The sequence below is a fragment of the Oncorhynchus keta genome, unplaced genomic scaffold (assembly GCF_023373465.1).
Source record: "Oncorhynchus keta strain PuntledgeMale-10-30-2019 unplaced genomic scaffold, Oket_V2 Un_contig_3627_pilon_pilon, whole genome shotgun sequence".
Lineage (NCBI taxonomy): Eukaryota > Metazoa > Chordata > Actinopteri > Salmoniformes > Salmonidae > Oncorhynchus > Oncorhynchus keta.
This window is the reverse complement of record NW_026287341.1, coordinates 169886-192584: the sequence shown is the minus strand read 5'-3', so window position 1 is coordinate 192584 and position 22699 is coordinate 169886. Positions and strand designations below refer to the sequence as shown.

Here is a 22699-nt window from a genome sequence, read left to right as displayed (position 1 = left end):
ATTGTGCATTCCTGGTGTAACTCAGGCAGTTGTTGTTGCCATCCTGTACCTGTCCCGCAGGTGTGATGTTCGGATGTACCGATCCTCTGCCACTACGAGGACGATCCGCTGTCTGTCCTGTATCCCTGTAGCGCTATCTTAGGCATCTCACAGTACGGACATTGCTATTTATTGCCCTGGGCACGCATGCCTCATGCATGCAGCATGCCTAAGGCACGTTCACGCAGATGACCAGAGACCCTGGGCATCTTTGTGGTGTTTTTCAGAGTCAGTAGAAAGACCTCATTAGTGTCCTAAGTTTTCATAACTGTGACCTTAATTGCATACTGTCTGTAAGCTGTTAGTGTTTTAACGACCGTTCCACAGGTGCATGTTCATTAATTGTTTATGGTTCATTGAACAAGCTTGGGAGACGGTGTTTAAACCCTTTACAATAAAGATCTGTGAAGTTATTTGGATTTTCACCAACTATCTTTGAAAGAGAAAATCCTGAAAAGGGGATGTTTCTTTTTTTGCTGAGTTTATTTTTTCCTGTTCCTTTTTCATATTGATTCTATACTGAACAAAAATATAAATGCAACATGTAAAGTGTTGGTCCCTTGTTTCATAAGTGGAATTTTTTTTTACATCACAGAAATGTTTCATACACACAAAAATCTTATTTCTCAAATTTGTTTACATTTGCCAAGAAAATCCATCCACCTGACAGCAGAAGCTTATCAAGAAGCTGATTAAACAGCATGATCAATACACAGGTGCACCTTGTGCTGGGGACAAAAAAAGGCCACTAAAGTTGTCACACAACACAATGCCACAGACGTCTCAAGTTGAGGGAGCATGCAATTGGCATGCTGACTTCAGGAATGTCCAGCAGAGCTGTTCCCAGATGATTTAATGTTAATTTCTCTACCATATCCCACCTCCAATGTCATTTTAGAGAATTTGGCAACCGGCCTCACAAGCGCAGACCACGTGTAACCACACAGGCCCAAGACCTCCACATCCTCTTCTTCAACTGGAGTGATCGTCTGAGAGGGGCCCTTTTGTGGGGAAAAACTCCCCAGTGGGTGGGCACACCCACCGCCACGCCCCTGCCAAGTGATGTGAAATGCATAGATTAGGGCCTAATTTATTTATTTCAATTGATTGATATCCTTCTATGAACTCAGTATAAATCGCTGAAAGTGTATTTGTATAATGTATTACAAGATGTGCATAGACTTTAACGTGTCATACCCTGTTGAGTTATTCTACATGCATGACATTCTAAACCTCCATAGTGACCGCTCCCTTCCCCCTCCTCTCACAATCTAAATTATTCACAGCGTTGATCTCAGATGGGCTATTGTGTGTGTGTGTCAAATTTTATTTGTCACATACACATGGTTAGCAGATGTTAATGCGAGTGTAGCGAAATGCTTGTGCTTCTAGTTCCGACAATGCAGTAATAACCAACAAGTAATCTAACTAACAATTCCAAAACTACTGTCTTATACACAGTGTAAGGGGATAAAGAATATGTACATAAAGATATATGAATGAGTGATGGTACAGAGCAGCATAGGCTCTACAGTAGATGGTATCGAGTACAGTATATACATAGTATATACATATGAGATGAGCATGTAAACAAAGTGGCATAGTTAAAGTGGCTGGTGATACATGTATTACATAAGGATGCAGTAGATGATATAGAGTACAGTATATACGTATGCATATGAGATGAATAATGTAGGGTATGTAAACATTATATTAGGTAGCATTGTTTAAAGTGGCTAGTGATATATTTTGCATCATTTCCCATCAATTCCCATTATTAAAGTGGCTGGAGTTGAGTCAGTGTCAGTGTGTTGGCAGCAGCCACTCAATGTTAGTGTTGGCTGTTTAACAGTCTGATGGCCTTGAGATAGAAGCTGTTTTTCACTCTCTCGGTCCCAGCTTTGATGCACCTGTACTGACCTCGCCTTCTGGATGATAGCGGGGTGAACAGGCAGTGGCTCGGGTGGTTGTTGTCCTTGATGATCTTGATGGCCTTCCTGTAACATCGGGTGGTGTAGGTGTCCTGGAGGGCAGGTAGTTTGCCCCCGGTGATGCGTTGTGCAGACCTCACTACCCTCTGGAGAGCCTTACGGTTGTGGGCGGAGCAGTTGCCATACCAGGCGGTGATACAGCCCGCCAGGATGCTCTCGATTGTGCATCTGTAGAAGTTTGTGAGTGCTTTTGGTGACAAGCCAAATTTCTTCAGCCTCCTGAGGTTGAAGAGGCGCTGCTGCGCCTTCTTCACGACACTGTCTGTGTGAGTGGACCAATTCAGTTTGTCTGTGATGTGTATGCCGAGGAACTTAAAACTTGCTACCCTCTCCACTACTGTTCCATCGATGTGGATAGGGGGGGTGTTCCCTCTGCTGTTTCCTGAAGTCCACAATCATCTCCTTAATTTTGTTGAAGTTGAGTGTGAGGTTATTTTCCTGACACCACACTCCGAGGGCCCTCACCTCCTCCCTGTAGGCCGTCTCGTCGTTGTTGGTAATCAAGCCTACCACTGTTGTGTCGTCCGCAAACTTGATGATTGAGTTGGAGGCGTGCGTGGCCACGCAGTCGTGGGTGAACAGGGAGTACAGGAGAGGGCTCAGAACGCACCCTTGTGGGACCCCAGTGTTGAGGATCAGCGGGGTGTAGATGTTGTTGCCTACCCTCACCACCTGGGGGCGGCCCGTCAGAAAGTCCAGTACCCAGTTGCACAGGGCGGGGTCGAGACCCAGGGTCTCGAGCTTGATGACGAGCTTGGAGGGTACTATGGTGTTGAATGCCGAGCAGTAGTCGATGAACCGCATTCTCACATAGGTATTCCTCTTGTCCAGATGGGTTAGGGCAGTGTGGTTGAGATTGCATCGTCTGTGAACCTATTTGGGCGGTAAGCAAATTGGAGTGGGTCTAGGGTGTCAGGTAGGGTGGAAGTGATATGGTCCTTGACTAGTCTCTCAAAGCACTTCATGATGACGGAAGTAAGTGCTACGGGGCGGTAGTCGTTAACCTGTTGATCCTACCCCCTACTTTTTCGAACATTCTGTTAAAAATCGCGCAACATTTCAGCGCCCTGCTACTCATGCCAGGAATATAGTATATGCATATGATTAGTATGTGTGGATAGAAAACACTCAGACGTTTATAAAACTGGTTCAATCACGGCTGTGACTATAACAGAACGTGCGTTTCATCGAAAAGCGCAGGAAAATCTGATCACTGAAAAATATATCAATGCGCCCTTGAATGTATTGTTGCATGGAAACCACAACCTGGAGCCGAGGTTGCAATACCTACAGCTTCCACACGATGTCAACAGTCTTGTCATTTGCCTAGGCTTTGTTTCTTGGTCAAACGAAGAAGAGACAGCCCATTTCTTCCGGTCTCAAACAGGATATTTTGGTTGAGATTTATCCAGACATTATTTCAAGACGTAGAGCTATAAAATATACATCGCCCGTGATCAATTTGATCGATTATTAATGTTTACTAATACCTAAAGTTGCATTACAAAAGTATTTCTAAGTGTTTTGTGAAAGTTTATCGTCGACTTTTTTAATTAAAAAAAATGACGTTGCGTTATGAAACGCTGTTTTTTTCCTTGATCACAGTCTTCATAGATCGATATCTAGGCTATATATGGACCGATTTAATCTAAAAAAATACCCAATAGTGATGTTTATGGGACATCTAGGAGTGCCAACAAAGAAGATCGTCAAAGGTAATGAATGTTTTATATTTTATTTCTGCATTTTGTGTAGCGCCGACTATGCTAATTATTTTGTTTACGTCCCCTGCGGGTCTTTAGGGGTGTTGCATGCTATCAGATAATAGCTTCTCATGCTTTCGCCGAAAAGCATTTTAAAAATCTGACTCCTTGCCTGGATTCACAACGAGTGTAGCTTTAATTCAATACCCTGCATGTGTGTTTTAATGAACGTTTGAGTTTTAACGAGTGCTATTAGCATTTAGCGTAGTGCATTTGCATTTCCAGATGTCTAGATGGGACGCCTGCGTGTCGGGTGGAGATAGGAGGTTAAGCTCAGTTACCTTAGCTTTCTTGGGAACAGGAACAATGGTGGCCCTCTTGAAGCATGTGGGAACAGCAGACTGATATAGAGATTGATTGAATATGTCCGTAAACACACCGGCCAGCTGGTCTGCGCATGTTCTGAGGGCGGCTGGGGATGCCGTCTGGGCCTGCAGCCTTGCGAGGGTTAACACGTTTAAATGTTTTACTCGCCTCGGCTGCAGTGAAGGAGAGACCGCATGTTTTCGTTGCAAGCCTTGTCAGTGGCACTGTATTGTCCTCAAAGCGGGCAAAAAAGTTATTTAGTCGGCCTGGGAGCAAGACATCCTGGTCCGTGACTGGGCTGGTTTTCTTCTTGTAATCCGTGATTGACTGTAGACCCTGCCACATACTTCTTGTGTCTGAGCCGTTGAATTGAGATTCTACTTTGTCTCTATACTGACGCTTAGCTTGTTTGATAGCCTTGCGGAGGGAATAGCTGCACTGTTTGTATTCGGTCATGTTACCAGTCACCTTGCCCTGATTAAAAGCAGTGGTTCGCGCTTTCAGTTTCACGCGGATGCTGCCATCAATCCACGGTTTCTGGTTAGGGAATGTTTTAATCGTTGCTATGGGAACGACATCTTCAACGCACGTTCTTATGAACTCGCACACCGAATCAGCGTATTCGTCAATGTTGTTATCTGACGCAATGCGAAACATATCCCAGTCCACGTGATGGACAGACCTCAGCGTGGGAGCCTCCCGTTTTAGTTTCTGTCTGTAGGCAGGGATAAACAAAATGGAGTCGTGGTCAGCTTTTCCGAAAGGAGGACAGGGCAGGGCCTTATATGCGTCGCGGAAGTTAGAGTAACAATGATCCAAGGTTTTTCCGGCCCTGGTTGCGCAATCGATATGCTGATACAATTTAGGGAGTCTCGTTTTCAGATTAGCCTTGTTAAAATCCCCAGCTACAATGAATGCAGCCTCAGGATGTATGAATTCCAGTTTGCAAAGAGTGTGTGTGTACATCCATCCGTACCAGACTGACAGGCTACAGGGGTGAGCTCCTCTCCATCTCCCCCACCTCCCCATCTGAATCAGATAGTGAAGAGACTGGCCATTACATGTTGCCTGAGGAGTCAGGCGCCATTTCTGGAGGAACCAGTATTCCAAGGACAGCTGAGGCTGGTATACGAGCCTACAATAACACCAGGGCAGTAGACCATGCTATACTACCACAACAACATCCAGTTATACTGCATATATACATCAATGATGTCGCTCTTGTTGCTGGTGATTCTCTGATCCACCTCTATGCAGACAACATCATTCTGTATGCTTCTGGCCCCTCTTTGGACACTGTGTTAACTAACCTCCAGACGAGCTTCAATGCCATACAGCTCTCCTTCCGTGGCCTCCAACTGCTCTATAATGCAAGTAAAACTAAATGCATGCTATTCAATCGATCACTGCCTGCACCTGCCCGCCCGTCCAGCATCACTACTCTGGACGGCTCTGACTTAGAATACGTGGACAACTACAAATACCTAGGTGTCTGGTGAGACTGTAAACTCTCCTTCCATACTCACATTAAGCATCTCCAATCCAAAATGAAATCTAGAATTGGCTTCCTATATGGCAACAAAGCATCCTTCACTCATGCTGCCAAACATACCCTCGTAGAACTGACCACCCTACCGATCCTCAACTTCAGCGATATCATCTATAAAATAGCCTCCAACACTCAACAAATTGGATGCAGTCTATCACAGTGCCATCCGTTTTATCACCAAAGCCCCATATACTACCCACCACTGCGACCTGAACGCTCTCGTTGGCTGGCCCTCGCTTCATACTCGTCGCCAAACCCACTGGCTACAGGTTATCTTCAAGTCCCTGCTAGGTAAAGCCCCATCTTATCACAGCTCACTGGTCACCATAGCAGCACCCACTCGTAGCACACACTCCAACTGGTCACCCCCAAAGCCAATTCCCCCTTTGGTCACCTTTCCCCCCAGTTCTCTGCTGCCAATGACTGGAACGAAATGCAACAATCTCTGAAACTGGAGACTCATATCTCCCTCACTAGCTTTAAGCACCAGCTGTCAGAGCAGCGCACGATCACTGCACCTGTACATAGCCCATCTGTAAATAGCCCATCTATCTACCTCATCCCCATAGTGTATTTATTTATTTATTTATCTTGCTCCTTTGCACCCCAGGATCTCAACTTGCACATTCATCTTCTGCACATCTTACCATTCCAGTGTTTAATTGCCATATTGTAATTACTTTGCCACCATGGCCTATTTATTGCCTCAACTCCCTTATCTTACCTCATTTGCACTCCTTGTATATAGACTTTGTTTTCTTTTTTCGTACTGTATTATTGACTGTATGCTTTGTTTATTCCATGTGTAACTGTGTTGTTGTATGTGTTGAATTGCTTTGCTTTATCTTGGCCAGGTCGCAGTTGCAAATGAGGACTTGCTCTCAACTAGCCTTCCTGGTTAAATAAAGGTGAAATAAATAAATACAATTTTAAAAATATATCTGGTGACTGAGACAGCCATGGCATATGGTTTGTTTTTATGCTCATCAAACCATTCAGTGACCACTTGTGCCCTGTGGATGGGGGCATTGCCATCCTATTTTTTATTTCACCTTTATTTAACTAGGTAGGCCAGTTGAGAACACCTTTATTTAACTAGGTAGGCCAGTTGAGAACAAGTTCTCATTTGCAACTGCGACCTGGCCAAGATAAAGCAAAACAGTACGACACAAACAACACAGAGTTACACATGGAATAAACAAATGTACAGTCAATAATACAATAGATGAAAAAATGTCTAAAAACAGTGTGTGCAAATGGCATGAGGAGGTGAGGCAATAATTAGGCCATAGTAGAGAAGTAATTACAATTTAGCAAATTATCACTAGAGTGATAGATGAGCAGATGATGATGTGCAAGTAGAAATACTAGTGTGCAAAAGAGCAGAAAAGTAAATAAAAACAATATGGGGATGAGTTAGGTAGATTGGGTGGGCTATTTACAGATGGGCTATGTACAGCTGCAGCGATCTGCTCAGTTAGCTGATGTTTAAAGTTAGTGAGGGAAATATAGGTCTCCAGCTTCAGCAATTTTTTGCAATTTGTTCCAGTCATTGGCAGCAGTGAACTGGAAGGAAAGTTGGCCAAAGGAGGTGTGGGCTTTGGGGATGACCAGTGAGATATACCTTCTGGAGCGCGTGCTACGGGTGGGTGTTGTTATCGTGACCAGTCAGCTGAGATAAGGCGTGGCTTTACCTAGCAAAGACTTATAGATGAACTGGAGCCAGTGGGTCTGGCGACGAATATGTAGTGAGGGCCAGCCGACTAGAGCATACAGGTCGCAGTGGGTGGTATAAGGGGATATGGTGACAAGATGGATGGCATAGCTATGGTAGCCAAAATAAATTCCCTGTCCAGCATTTTTATACATGCCCCTAAGCATGATGGGATATTCATTGCTTAATTAACTCAGGAATCACACCTGTATGGAAGCACCTGCTTAAAATGTTTTTCAATTTGGCAGCTACCTGTATATCTGCAATAACGTCAAAGCAGTGGCATAGGCTACTGGGCCTACTATTACAGGCTACTGGGCCTACTATTACAGGCTACTGGGCCTACTATTACAGGCTACTGGGCCTACTATTACAGGCTACTGGGCCTACTATTACAGGCTACTGGGCCTACTATTACAGGCTACTGGGCCTACTATAACAACATTTGTAGATTCATATTGAATAGATCAGCCTACAACAATACAACAACACATAAAGTGAAACAGGTTTAACTATAACATAGTAGATTCCTATTGAATAGAGATTTGCCTTTACAGTATCAAAGCTGTGCCACTGGTTACAGAAACAGCAGCATCCACCCCTAATGCCTAGCATAGAGTGTCATTGGCAAAATGCAAGCCACAGGAAGAGATCATTTACCTACAGTGGCACTGATTCAATTCGATGAATGGCAATGTGGGCTTTGCTTTCCAGAGAAAGTGGGGTCATTACAGTAACAGTATTGTATGTGACTGGGTTTCAAATGCTCAGGGCTTTCTTTAACACTATAGCCAATGATCTTTACAGGTCCATGCTTATAGAATCTCACAAATCTGGACTTAAATAATATAGTTGTCCTCTGAACCGCTAAGGGCAGCGGAGAGATCAGTCACAGAACAGGATGGAGTAACAAGCTGTCACACAAACACGCTGTAACCCCAAATTAACTTGAACTCATCAAAGTAAATAATGTTCTCTGTTCGAGACAATGACACACTGACTACACCTGGGCAACCCAAGCTAAACTGTACATTTGCATTAGGTTTCCATCCATTTTTGTATCCATTACAAGCTACCACTCCATGCAGGACACAGTGACCAGCACAGAGATATGGTCCCAGTCACCTCATAACAGAACACAGACACAGGCTACAAAGACTTGACAGACCAACCCCATCTTCTGTCTATGAGATGGTCTCTCAATGTAGGACGTACTTACACTGGCAGAACAGAGCTTGTTTTCATGATAAAGACTGTATGTTTTCTCCAGCAGAGGAACATCTTTTTTTCAGATGTTTTAGTCATACTCAACATCATCATCCGTTCCCATCTAAACCATCATCATTATTATCATCATCACATCATTTTTGCTTGGTAGAGGAGCACAGCCCTCACACTCTCTCCTTTACTCACCTGAACTGATGACGGGTGCCAGGCTGCGCTGCACGTCCTCCGCCACCCGCCGCACCACACTGGCATTGCCCGGCACGTAGGCCAACTGGTACTGATGGTAGTTGTCCAGTGGGTACTGCAGACCATCCACAGAGAAGCTCTGGTAGAGCGTGGCGTTGGGGTAGTCCTTGAAAGGCACGTTCTCGCGCAGCACGATGAGGATGCCCGAGAAGAGCAGGGGCAGGGCGATCTCCACTAGAGTCACCAGGATCTGACGCTTCTGTATGGGGGAGAGAAAGGATGTATTGGCAGAGGAAAGAAACAAAGTGGTAGAGGAACATCGGCAAAGGTTTTAGAAAGAGGAGAGAAGAGAAAGATCAGTGAGCGGTGCATGACAGAACATTCGTCACCTAAATCATCAAAAGCCTGGACTCAGTAGATAGTAAATCAAAGTGATTACTATCGAATAGTAATTCTCTCTGTGACCTCCTCTGACACACCAGAGTTGGCTCAGACTGAAACAAAAACTATCCATTAGCAGTACTGTAAGGTACATTTCCATAGTTTCAGAAGGAAATTGGTGATTTAAATGTTAGATGAAATGTCTAAGCTGCCATTTGACCAGATGAGTCGAGACAACAATTATTTTAATGCTCATAGGAGAGATATGGTGCATTTCACAAGTTTCTCTGCTCATAGGATATGTAAAGGCCACCCCTTGTACAATGACTGGAGAAAGTAGCAGCTTGGACAGTGTTCAGTTATCACAGTGGAGATGCTCTCATCTCATTCTCACAGGTCAGGGCTGAACCTAAACAGATATTTCTGGAGACATTGCCATACAGACTGAGTGTGTACCATAGAGAACAACAGTATCCGAGAGACAGTTTCATGGGGCCACCGAGTCCCCTTGGCGATGGTACTGAGACAACAGGACTAAAATTGAATCCTACTATGCCGGCTCTGACGCTCCTCGCATGTGGCAGGGCTTGCAAGCTATCATGGATTACAAAGATTAACGTGAGCCTACCAGACGAGCTACATTCCTATTCTCGCTTCGAGGCCAGCAACACTGAACCATGCATGAGAGAACTAGCTGCTCCAGATCTGTATGATCACGCTCTATGTAGCCGATGTGAGTAAGACCTTTAACCAGGTTAACATTCAGACGGATTACCAGGTTGCGTGCTCAGAGCATGCGCTGACGAGCTGGCAAGTGTCTTCACTGACATTGTCAACCTTGACTACAGCTCAGCGCTTAACAAAACAGTGCCCTGCAAGCTCAACATTAAGCTCAGGACCTTGGGACTGCACACCTCCCTCTTCAACTGGATGCTGATCTTCCTGACAGGCCATCCCAAGGTGGTGTGGGTAGGCAATAACACATCCGCCACACAAACCCTCAACACGGTTGCCCCTCAGTGGTATTTGCTTTTTTCCCCTCTTGTACTCCCTCTTCACCCATGACTCCAACACCATCATTAAGTTTTCTGACGACACAACTGTGGTTGGCCTGATCACCGACGAGGAGACCTGGCAGTGTGGTGCCAGGACAACAACCGCTCCCTTAATGTCAGCAAGAAAAAGGAGCTGATCCTGGACTAAAAGGAAACAAAGGGCCTGTCCACACCATCCACAGACAGGGCGGGTCGAGAACTTCAAGTTCCTTGGTGTCCACATCACTAAAACATTATCAGGGTCCACACACACCAACAGTCGTGAAGACGGCACCACAACGCCTCTTCCCCCTCATGAGGCTGAAAAGATTTGGTATGGGCCCTCAGACCCTCAAACATTTATACAGCTGCACCATAGAAAGCATCTTGACTGGCTGTATCACTGCTTGGTATGGCAACTGCTTGGCATTCGACCTCAAAGTGCTACAGAGGGCAGCGCGTACGGTCCAGTACATCATTGGGGCAGAGCTCTCTGCCATCCAGGACCTCTATATCAAGCAGTGTCAAAGACTCCAGCCACCCAAGTGATAGACTGTTCGCTCTGCTACCGCACGGCAAGTGGTACCGATGCACCAAGTCTGGAACCAACAGGATCCTGAACAGCTTCTACCCCCAAGCCATGAGACTGCTAAATAGTTAACCAATTGCTACCTGGACTATCTGCATTGACCCCATTGCACCAACTCATCACATAGGTTGCTGCTACTGTTTATTATCTATCCTGTTGCCTAGTCACTTTATCTCTACCTATATGTACATACAACATCTACCTCAATTACAGTAAACACATCTGTCTATACAAATTGAGCAATCGGGGGAGAAGGGCCTTGGGGGTGACCAAGAACCCGATGGTCACTGACAGAGCGCCAGAGTTCCTCTGTTGATATCGGATAACCTTCCAGGAGGACAACCATCTCTGCAGCACTCCACCAAATCAGGCCTTTATGGTAGAGTGGACAGACGGAAGCCACTCCTCAGTAAAAATGTACAAATGGCACCTAAAGATGAGAAACAAGATTCCCTGGTCCAATGAAACCAAGACTGAACTCTTTGGCCTGAATGCAAAGCATCATGACTGGAGGAAACCTGGCACCATCCCTAGGGTGAAGCATGGTCGTGGCAGCATCATGCTGTGGGGAAGTTTTTCAGCGGCATGGACTGGGAGACAAGTCAGGATGGAGGGAAATAGGAAAATAGAAAAGTACAGAGAGATCCTTGATTAAAACCTGCTCCGGAGTGATCAGGACCTCAGACTGGGGTGAAGGTTCACCTTCCAACGTTTCGCCAGGGTTGTGTTCTTTAGGGCACACTGAATTAAAACGTTTCAAAATATTGTGCAATGGAAAACAAAAACTATTCTTACTGGAACAGTCCATGTAGTCCTTCCCTGTTTCAATCTAATTTTCTGTTTACTCCTGAATGAGCACAACCCAGACCTAAACATTAGATGCTAGCTGGACTGTAGCAGGCTGTGTAACTCGTATCTTGTTCAACTGGTAATCAACAGTAAACCCTTTTAAACAGAGCTCATATCAAATTTAATTTGTCACATTCTTTGTAAACAACAAGTGTAGACTGACAGTGAAATGCTTACTTACAATGCAGAGAGGAGAATAAATAAAACATTTCCAGAAAAATGATATCACGCGGAATAAATACATCTTCACGGTGTACTAGTGCCGAGTCGATGTGCAGGGTTACGAGTAGAGGTCGACCGATTATGATTTTTCAACGCCGATACAGATTATTTGAGGAACAACGCAGATTTTTTTTTAGAGATATATTTGTAATAATAACAATTACAACAATACTGAATGAACAATGAACACTTATTTGAACTTAATATAATACATAAATAACATCTATTTAGTCTCAAATAAATAATGAAACATGTTCAATTTGGTTTAAATAATGCAAAAACAAAGTGTTGGAGAAGAAAGTAAAAGTGCAATATGTGCTATGTAAGAAAGCTAACGTTTCAGTTCCTTGCTCAGAACATGAGAACATATGAAAGCTGGTGGTTCCTTTTAACATGAGTCTTCAATATTCCCAGGTAAGACGTTTTAGGTTGTAGTTATTATAGGACCTATTTCTCTCTATACGATTTGGATTTCATATACTGTTGACTATTGGATGTTCTTATAGGCACTTTAGTATTACCAGTGTAACAGTATAGCTTCCGTCCCTCTAGTTCGCGCATGACCTTACTAGTTAACTGTAAGGTTGCAAGATTGTATCCCCCGAGCTGGCAAGGTGAAAATCTGTCATTCTGCACCTGAACAAGGTAGTTAACCCACCATTCCTAGGCAGTCATTGAAAATAAGAATGTGTTCTTAACTGACTTGCCTAGTTAAATAAAGATTAAATACATTTTTAAATAAATAAATAGGCAAATCGGCGCCCCAAAAATACAGATTTCCAATTGTTATGAAAACGTGAAATCGGCCCTAATTAATCGGCCATTCCGATTAATTAGTCGACCTCTAGTCTGTATTAACAATAGTCAGCTAACTATGTACTTTAGGGTCTGTATTAACAATGGTCTCACAGTAGGAGTGCTAATATAGGATAAATTTTGCCTTTTAGATCTAAAGGAATACTATTACATAGACAGAATTTCACCTGATCTAAGATCAGCACTCCTACTACTCCACCTACTTGGAGATCATTTTTGAATACAGACTGACCCACGTTGACCCCTTACAGAGCAGTTCTTTCTGGGTCAATCCCTGGTTACCTGGTATGAACCTTCCATGCACTCTGTAGTGTCTCTGTGATGGGGCCAAGATAGACACCCTTTTCCTGTCTGGCCTCAATTGAGTCTCCAGGAGTGTGGGTTAATGGTAATGAAACAACCATCTTAAAGGGAGGCAGAAAGCAGGAAATGGAAGCAGCTACACACACTAACACGAGAAACCGTGGTGTGACATTGTCGTGTGTGTGTGTTTCATAATGCAACCACCCTCCCAGATTTGTGAAGGGTTTTGATTAAGTCTTTGATATGAGAGCCATTGTGGGGAGCTATCGTTAATAAACAGCCCAAACTAGTGAGAAACAAACTCAAACACACCAGCACGTCTTATACACACAAGAAAAACTACAGAAGTGTATTTACTTACCATTCAATTCAATCTTTCATCAGTGAATAAATATCCCAGCCCAGTGTGTTTCACCACCTACTGTTTCAACGCAGCATGAAGCTTGGCAATATATCAAGACTGAGGGTAGTCAGACCGTATCCATAAAGATTCTCAAAGTAGGAGTGCTGATCTAGGATCAGGTCCATGTAATCTTATGTATTACTATCAAAAAGGCTCAACTGATCCTAGATCATCACTCCTATTCTGAGACACTTTACAAATACTGGCCCAGGATTTGTGAAAGGACAGAGTTTGGATAGGTGGCTATACCAAACCATCACATATTAATCACTCACAACAGTCAATTAAAGAACTGGTCTTTAAAACCTACTGTAGATCTGTCAATTCATCCACACCATGGAAGCTAGTGGTTACCGTGGTGAGGTGGCAAAGGTACCATGTCAATATAGAATTTGGAAAACAAAAGACAGCAAGGTCATTTAGATTTTAAATTACTACTTTTTGACCTCCACCTTAACACATTTCAGTGCAACAACACAACAGCCAAGACACGCACCAGGCTTTCATGTCCCGTTGCTAACCTCTAAATGAAATCAATGTTGGAGGCAGAGTTGGGGTCGATTCGAATTGAAGTCAGGAACTACACTGAAATTCCAATTCATGAATAGAAAAACATTTGCATATATTATCAATCATTTCTCATTTAAATGAAAAGAAGCTACTTCAAAAGTTTTAAATTGAAACACTTCCAGAATTGACCGAATTTATCTGCAAACATTGATTTCCCCAAGGATTGATAGAACTATGGGGCTGCTAGACCAAACATGGGTCAAGACAGTCTTGTGACAGAACCTGTGGCTGTGACACTGTTTGTCAGCAACCCCAATCCCGCCCTTACCCTAAACCAGGTTTAAATACTAACCCCAATCCCGCCCCTTACCCTAAACCAGGTTTAAATACTAACCCCAATCCCGCCCCTTACCCTAAACCAGGTTTAAATACTAACCCCAATCCCGCCCCTTACCCTAAACCAGGTTTAAATACTAACCCCAATCCCGCCCCTTACCCTAAACCAGGTTTAAATACTAACCCCAATCCCGCCCCTTACCCTAAACCAGGTTTATATACTAACCCCAATCCAGGGTTTATATACACTAACCCCAATCCCGCCCCTTACCTAAACCAGGTTTATATACACTAACCCCAATCCCGCCCCTTACCTAAACCAGGTTTATATACACTAACCCCAATCCCGCCCCAGGTTACCCCTAAACCAGGTTTATATACACTAACCCCAATCCCGCCCCTTACCTAAACCAGGTTTATATACACTAACCCCAATCCCGCCCCTTACCCTAAACCAGGTTTATATACACTAACCCCAATCCCGCCCCTTACCCTAAACCAGGTTTATATACTAACCCCAATCCCGCCCCTTACCCTAAACCAGGTTTATATACACTAACCCCAATCCCGCCCCTTACCCTAAACCAGGTTTATATACACTAACCCCAATCCCGCCCCTTAGCCTAAACCAGGTTTATATACACTAACCCCAATCCCGCCCCTTACCCTAAACCAGGTTTATATACACTAACCCCAATCCCGCCCCTTAGCCTAAACCAGGTTTATATACACTAACCCCAATCCCGCCCCTTAGCCTAAACCAGGTTTATATACACTAACCCCAATCCCGCCCCTTACCCTAAACCAGGTTTATATACACTAACCCCAATCCCGGGTTTATATACACTAACCCCAATCCCGCCCCTTAGCCTAAACCAGGTTTATATACACTAACCCCAATCCCGCCCCTTAGCCTAAACCAGGTTTATATACACTAACCCCAATCCCGCCCCTTAGCCTAAACTGGGCTTGTATACAACCCCAATCCCACCACTTAACCTAAACCAGGTTCGTATCCAAATGTCTTCACTCCTGTTTTGTTTTTCTTACAATTGTAAAGTGATGTTGGGTCCTTGAAAAGCGCTATAAGTCCCATGTATTATTATTATTATTATTAAATAGTACTGTACACATTTCACTCTGCAAAGTACAACTAAAGTTTTAGATCTTATTCAGATGGTTAACTGTAGCATCCCCCTGAACATTTACATTCAATAACCCCTACACCACCCACCTGCTGAAGGTAGTTCTCCCTACACCACCCACCTGCTGAAGGTAGTTCTCCCTACACCACCCACCTGCTGAAGGTAGTTCTCCCTACACCACCCACCTGCTGAAGGTAGTTCTCCCTACACCACCCACCTGCTGAAGGTAGTTCTCCCTACACCACCCACCTGCTGAAGGTAGTTCTTCCACAAGAGTAATCCAAACTGGCGTGCTATCGCCATTTAGAGAGGAGACTGGATACAGACCAGAACTACAGCAGGACCTGGACAGACAAAAGAGAAAGAGAAATGTTCAGTTACTACATTTATCTGGTTCTGAACTAGGCATATCAATGTATTTGGTGTGTTGACAGACATTTGACAGAGCAATCCTACGAAACACAGTTGATCCACAGAGGATTTTCACCTCCAGATAACCATCAGTTCATAATGTAAACAAAGAAAATCAAACAAGCAAAAAAGAGAAGTGAAATTGGATGTTACTCAGCTCGGTATTTGTATAGACTGTACGTATCAAACACAATCAGAAAACCTAAATCCGGGTTCTGAGAAACACGGAGTCTGACAACTGGGGAATGACGACATTCAGCTCAATAGAGGACATGAGAAGAGGGGGAGAAGAAACACGAGAAAAAAGTATACTGTTGACAATCGCTCACCAAACCAGTTGTACCTAGTTTGTTTAGTGAGTGTTGACAGGACATGCTTGTTTAAATGTTTTTGAACTGCCTCAACAGAGTAGGCCTTTGACAGGCAGACAGGAAAAGGTTATAGTATACCAATTCAATGGAATGTTGAGCAAATTGGGCTGAACTATGGGTGTTAAGAAGAAGAACAACCCCACACACCTATCACACCCATCTAAAATAACATGTCTTCATCCCTTCGACAGGGCTGTAGTGGAGCAGGTCGAGAGCTTCAAGTTCCTCGGTGTCCACATCACTAAGGAATTAACATTGTCCACACACAGCAACACAGTCGTGAAGAAGGCACAACAAAGCCTCTTCCCCCTCAGGAGGCTGAAAAGATATGGCATGGGCTCTCAGATCCATAAAAAGTTCTACAGCTGCATCATTGAGAACCCTAACCTTAACCCCTGCATCACCGATTGGCATCCGACCGCAAGGCGCTACAGAGGATAGTGCGGATGGCCCAGTACATCACTGGGGCCAAGCTCCCTGTCATCCAGGACCTCTATACCAGGCAGTGTTAGAGGAAGGCCCTGGAAATTGTCAAAGACCCCAACCACCCAAGTCATAGACTTCACTCTGCTACCGTACGGCAAGCAGTACCGGAGCGCCAAGTTTGGGACCAAAAGCCTCCTGAACAGTCAACAAGCTGAACAGTCAGTCAAATGGCTAGCCGGACTATTTGCATGGACATTGTATTGCGCAGACTCTCTTGCAGTGACTCAATGCACACTCACTAGACTCTACCCACACACTCACTAGACTCTACCCACACACTCACTAGACTCTACCCACACACTCACCACTGACACTCAAACACACAGGCCTCCAGAGTGACGCAGTGGTCTAAGGCACTGCATCGCAGTTGCTAACTGTGCCACTACAGATCCTGGTTCGAGGGTTTGGCCAGCAGGGATGTCCTTGTCCCATCGCGCTCTAGCGACTCCTGTGGCAGGCCGGGCGCATGCACGCTGACACGGTCGCAGGGTGTTTCATTGGTGCGGCTGGCTTCCAGATTAAGCAGGCATTGTGTCAAGAAGCAGTGCGATTGTTGGGTCGTGTTTAGGGGGACCCATGGCTCTCGACCTTCACCTCTCCAGAGTCCGTACAGGAGTTGCAGCGATGAGACAATGTAGCTACCAATTGGATACCAAACAAAATTGGGTAGAAAAACACTTTCACACACGCTGCCGCTACTCTGCTTATTATCTATCCTGATTGCCTGGTCACTTTTACCCCTACCCACATGTAAATACAGTATTACCTCAATTACCTCGTAACCCCATTCTCTCACTGTCAACTGTGTTTATTTTCAGCAAACTTAACATGTGTAAATATTTGTATGAACATAAGATTCTACAACAAAAGTAACAGTCAGTATCTGGTGTGCCCACCAGCTGCATTAAGTACTGCTGTGCATCTCCTCCTCATGGAAGGCACCAGATTTGCCCACTCTTCCACCAAGGCACCTGCAAGTTCCCAGACATTTCTGGCGGGAACGGCCTTAGCCCTCAACCTCCGATCCAACAGGTCCCAAACATGCTCAATGGGATTGAGATCCGAGCTCTTTGCTGGCCATGGCAGAACACTGGCGAACAGTATGGCTGGTGGCATTTTCATGCTGTAGGGTCATGTCAGGATGAGCCTGCAGGAAGGGTACCACATGAGAGAGGAAGATGTCTTCCCTGTAACGCACAGCGTTGAGATTACCTGCAATGACAACAAGCTCAGTCCGATGATGCTGTGACACACCGCCCCACTGTGACACACCAACCCAGACCATGACGGACCCTCCACCTGCGACGATAAACGCGAATCCGACCGGTGAGGCAAAACTGCGACTCGTCAGTGAAGAGCCCTTATTGCCAGTCCTGTCTGGTCCAGCGACGGTGGGTTTGTGCCCATACGTTGTTGCTGGTGATGTAAGGTAGGTCCTCACGAGACAACAGGCCTACAAGCCCTCAGTCCTGCCTCTCTCAGCCTATTGTGGACAGTCTGAGCACTGATGGAGGGATTGTGCATTCCTGGTGTAACTCGGGCAGTTGTTGTTGCCATCCTGTACCTGTCCCGCAGGTGTGATGTTCAGATGTACTGATCCTGTGTAGGTGTTGTTACACATGGTCTGCCACTGCGAGGTCGATCAGCTGTCCGTCCTGTCTCCCTGTAGCGCTGTCTTACACCCTGACTACACCGCTCACGTCACATGCGAAGATGCAAAATAAATGTTTAAATCTATATTATTCCATTTTTGCACCCACACTGCTCGTGCGCGCGTCAACAAGCATCTGCGTTGCCAAGGGCTAAAATAGAAGTCAATTCTATTTGTGATGCAGATCGCGCTGCAAGTCCTGCCTCTCCCATCTCCTCATTGGTTTATAGAAGGCGATACCCACGTGCCATCTCCTCATTGGTTATACCCACGTGGGTGATTGAAAGATGAACTGTGTTGTCGATCGTCGTGGTAAGTATAGATGCCAATCACCATATAAGTTCAAAGAAGAAAAAGCCTGGAAGGAGGAGAGATAACTAGAAATGATTCGGTTGGCCATTTTATGTGTGGATTAATTGTCGGAGTAGAGGACCTTGTGCATTTCAGCTAAAATAACAACTCCATGTTTATATCCCAGGACAAATTAGCTAGCAACAGTAAGCTAAGCTAGCTAAATAGGACAAATTAGCTAGCAAGTGCAAGCTAGCTAGCTAAATTGCAATAAATATTTCATTCTTTTCATTTATTTAAAATAAATGTATGCACAACGGTGCACGCATGCAGCCGGTTTGGGTTCCTTCTCACAGTACTGACATTGCAATTTATTGCCCTGGCCACATCTGCAGTCCTCATGCCTCCTTGCAGCATGCCTAAGGCACATTCACGCAGATGAACAGGGACCCTGAGCCTGGTCTTTTTTGCTGAGTTTATATAGCCTCGTTATTGTGTTACTATTTTTTCTATTTGCTAATTCTCTTACTTTTTAACTATGCATTGTTGGGAAAGGGCTCGTAAGTAAGCATTTCAGGGTAAAGTCTTCAGCTGTTGTATTCGTTGCGTGTGAACAATAACATTTGATTGGATTTGATTCTGGTGTTTGGCCGTCCTTAGCTATTATACCGTTTTCATACTATCGTGACCCAAAACGCACTGTTCCGGCAACTACATAATACATACAAAAGTATACAGACACCTCTTCAAATTAGTAGATTCAGCCATTTTAGTCACACCCGTTGCTCACCGGTGTATAAAATCAAGCACACAGCCATGCAATCTCCATAGCCAAACATGGCAGTAGAATGGCCTTACTGAATAGCTCAGTGACTTTCAACGTGGCACAGACATAGGATACCACCTTTCCAACAAGTCAGTTGGTCAAATTTCAGGCCTCCAACTGTAAGTGCTGTTAATGTGAAGGGGAAACGTCTAGGAGCAACAAAGGCTCAGCCACAAAGTGGTAGGCCACACAAGCTCACAGAATGGGACCGTTCGGTCTTCGGTTGTAACACTCACTACGGAGTTCCGACCTGCCTCTGGAAGCAACGTCAGCACAAGAACTGTTCGTCGGGAGCTTCATGAACTGGGTTTCCATGGCCAAGCAGCCGCACACAAGCTAAGATCACCATGTGCAATGCCAAGCGTTGACTGGAGTGGTGTAAAGCTCGCCCCCATTGGACTCTGGAAATGCGTTCTCTGGAATGATGAATCACACTTCACCATCTGGCAGTCCGACAGACTAATCTGGCTTTGGCGGATGGCGGATGCTCCAATGCTACCTGCCCCAATGCACAGTGCCAACTGTAAAGTCTGGGGCTGTTATTCATGGTTTGGGCTAGGCACCTTTGGGAGGAATTGAAATGCCGACTGCGAGCCAGACCTAATCACCCAACATCAGCGCCCGACCTCACTCATTCTCGTGACTGAATGGAAGCAAGTCCCCGCAACAATGTTCCAACATCTAGTGGAAAGCCTTCCCAGAAGAGTGGAGGCTATTATAGCAGCAAAGGGGGACCAACTCCATATTAATGCCGATGATTTTGGAATGAGATGAGACTTTTGGTCATGTGCATGTTATTTTACCCGTTTTTCTCCCCAATTTCGTGGTATAAAATTGGTAGTTACAGTCTTGTCCCATCGCTGCAACTCCCTGTACGGACTCGGGAGAGGCGAAGGTCAAAAGCTGTGCGTCCTCCGAAACACAACCCAGCCAGTGTGTCGGAGGAAACACTGTACACCTGGCGACTGTGTCAGTGTGCACTGCGCCTGGCCTGCCACAGGAGTCGCTAGTGCGCAATGGGACAAGAACATGTCCTAACCCGGACAATGCTGGGCCAATTGTGCGCCGCACCATGGGTCTCCCGGTCACGTCCGGCTGCGACAGAGCCTGGACTTGAACCAGGATCTAGTGGCACAGCTAGCACTTCGATGCAGTGCCTTAGACCACTGCACCACTCGGGAGGCCCTTGTAGTGTATGTTTGATGCAGAACTGGGCCAGTGCAGCACAGCTTGGCTCAGCTTGCCTGCACTCTGCGGTGCAAAAGGGGTATAATCCAGATGTGAGCCATACGCTTTCCTGTCAATCTACTTCAATGGCCCTGAAACTCTGTGTTTCAACAGCCTTGGAGAGCAACAACGAATGGTCTGCTGCGGACAGATGACAACCGTCATGCGCCTGTCATATCATTCACCACCACCAAGACCTAAATCACCACTACATTCACTGTGTGTGAAGGCAAGGCAGGTAACTTCCTTTTTGAAATATAAGGCCTCTCTATCCTCAGTTGCTACAAATCTGATTATGTCTTTCTGTTTAGACAAAGGGACTGCTGTTGTGACTGGCCTCAAGGAAATAGGGTTCCTCTGTGAAAGGGTAGTTATAAACAATTATCAACCCTTGTAGTTCTTGCCAATGGTCAGTGTGTCTTCTTGTGTCACGTTCGGAGGGTCACACCGAACGTGAATAGAATAGTAATATTAGTTAATTGGGTGAGGAAGGTAGGGAATAAAACTCTCAGAGGCAGTGTCTTCATGCTAAAGTTTATGTGCTGAAGATCTAACGAAAGACGAATGTATGATAGAAAAAGCAGTGTCATTCATCTCATAAATGCATCTCTTTCATGGCCTAATATTAGGCCCAAATTCATTTAAATCAACAAATACTCTGTCTAAAGTCTAGAATTAAGCTATTAATGTTTAATTTTAAATCATTGTATACGGGATAGACAAAGGACATTACCTGCGGAAGACACATTAACTGAATGCCTTCATCTGTACAACTGAATAGGTATCCCCTTTCCCTTTCATGCATTTACAAACGCAATGCTGATGAAGTAATTATATACGATTTGTCGTTCATGTGAAATTTGAACGTCAGTTGCTGACCAAACTAAGATAAACATCCAAGTGATGTTGGTCTTGATATAAACATTATAGATGTAACGCAAATAATTCGTCTGTATTTTTTATAGAAATGATGCCCTCCGGTCTTCACGGTTATTGGTCCAACCGAATTATTTGGCCTAAATGATTGGACAAACGACAATCCCAAATACTGGTGAAGCAGGTCCAAAACAAATATTTCCCCCAAAATAACGTTGCTTTATGATATTTCATTTATTTTAGTCTCAGAACAACTATTAAACACAGTTTTATGAAACCCTTATTGAATCATTCCAAATGCAAGGCAACCTTACCTTATAAAAGAAAGGCTCGATATGTGAACTTCATGGGTTCTCTCCTTAGTCAGCGTATACAATTCCTCCTTTTTAAAACGATGGCTTTACATGTCCTCTCCGTTTACTTTCGACTTAACACCCGAGGTTGCGTTCGTTAGGCTGTGAATGTGTGTATTTTTACTCAGTAAACGCCAGTTAGGGAGGCGATGACATTGCACCAGACACAGTGAAAGGCCGAATTATTTGTGCAAATCCAGATACAATCGTCAACAGATGCAATCACGTGACCTGATCCTGTCTGTCACATGACCCTACACCAGCTGTGTGTGGGTTTTTAGTTGGCTCCTTGCTGCCCGGGACGTCCCAATGATCCCGAATAGCACTAACCGTATGTTCCCTTTTCTTTCGAAATACAGGAGTCATTTGGGGACATGAAACTTGTGTCTCTGGGTATTCTGTAGCTAGGGTACTATTGTATAGTCATTTAAACTTGTGACAATTGCATGGTCCAATAATTATATAAGCAATAATACTTTACTTCTATCAGTTTGATATTAAGAAAATAAACCCTTTCTCATCAGTGCAACTCTTTGCACATAAATTCATGTGCATACATAGTGTATTTTTAACTACCGAGTGGCACAGCAGTCTAAGGCACTGCATATCAGTGTTAGAGACATCACTACAGACACTCTGGCTTTGAATCCAGGCTGTATCACAACCAGCCCTGATTGGGATTCCCATAGGGCATCGCACAATTGGCCCAACATCGTCCGGGTTCGGCCATCATTGTAAATAAGAATGTTCTTAACTGACTTGCCTACTTAAAGGTTCAATTAAAATATTCAAGTGCATGTGTGAACGCTCCGGGTGTGGCCCCCTGGCGGTCGTACTGCTCCCT

General features: G+C 44.7%; 1 protein-coding gene across 1 annotated transcript in view; it reads right to left on the bottom strand.

Moving 5' to 3' along the window:
* abca3b (ATP-binding cassette, sub-family A (ABC1), member 3b) overlaps positions 1-22085 on the bottom strand; it is a 58827-nt gene extending 36742 nt beyond the window's left edge. Inside the window, exons 1-3 of the mRNA XM_052508448.1 lie at positions 21817-22085; positions 15613-15707; positions 8776-9034 (exon numbers count right to left, since the gene is read on the bottom strand). Coding sequence (XP_052364408.1) covers positions 8776-9034; positions 15613-15666 — 313 coding nt within the window. The 5' untranslated portion in view covers positions 15667-15707; positions 21817-22085. The remainder of the gene's footprint in view (positions 1-8775; positions 9035-15612; positions 15708-21816) is intronic.
* Between the last annotated feature and the right edge of the window lie 614 nt (positions 22086-22699).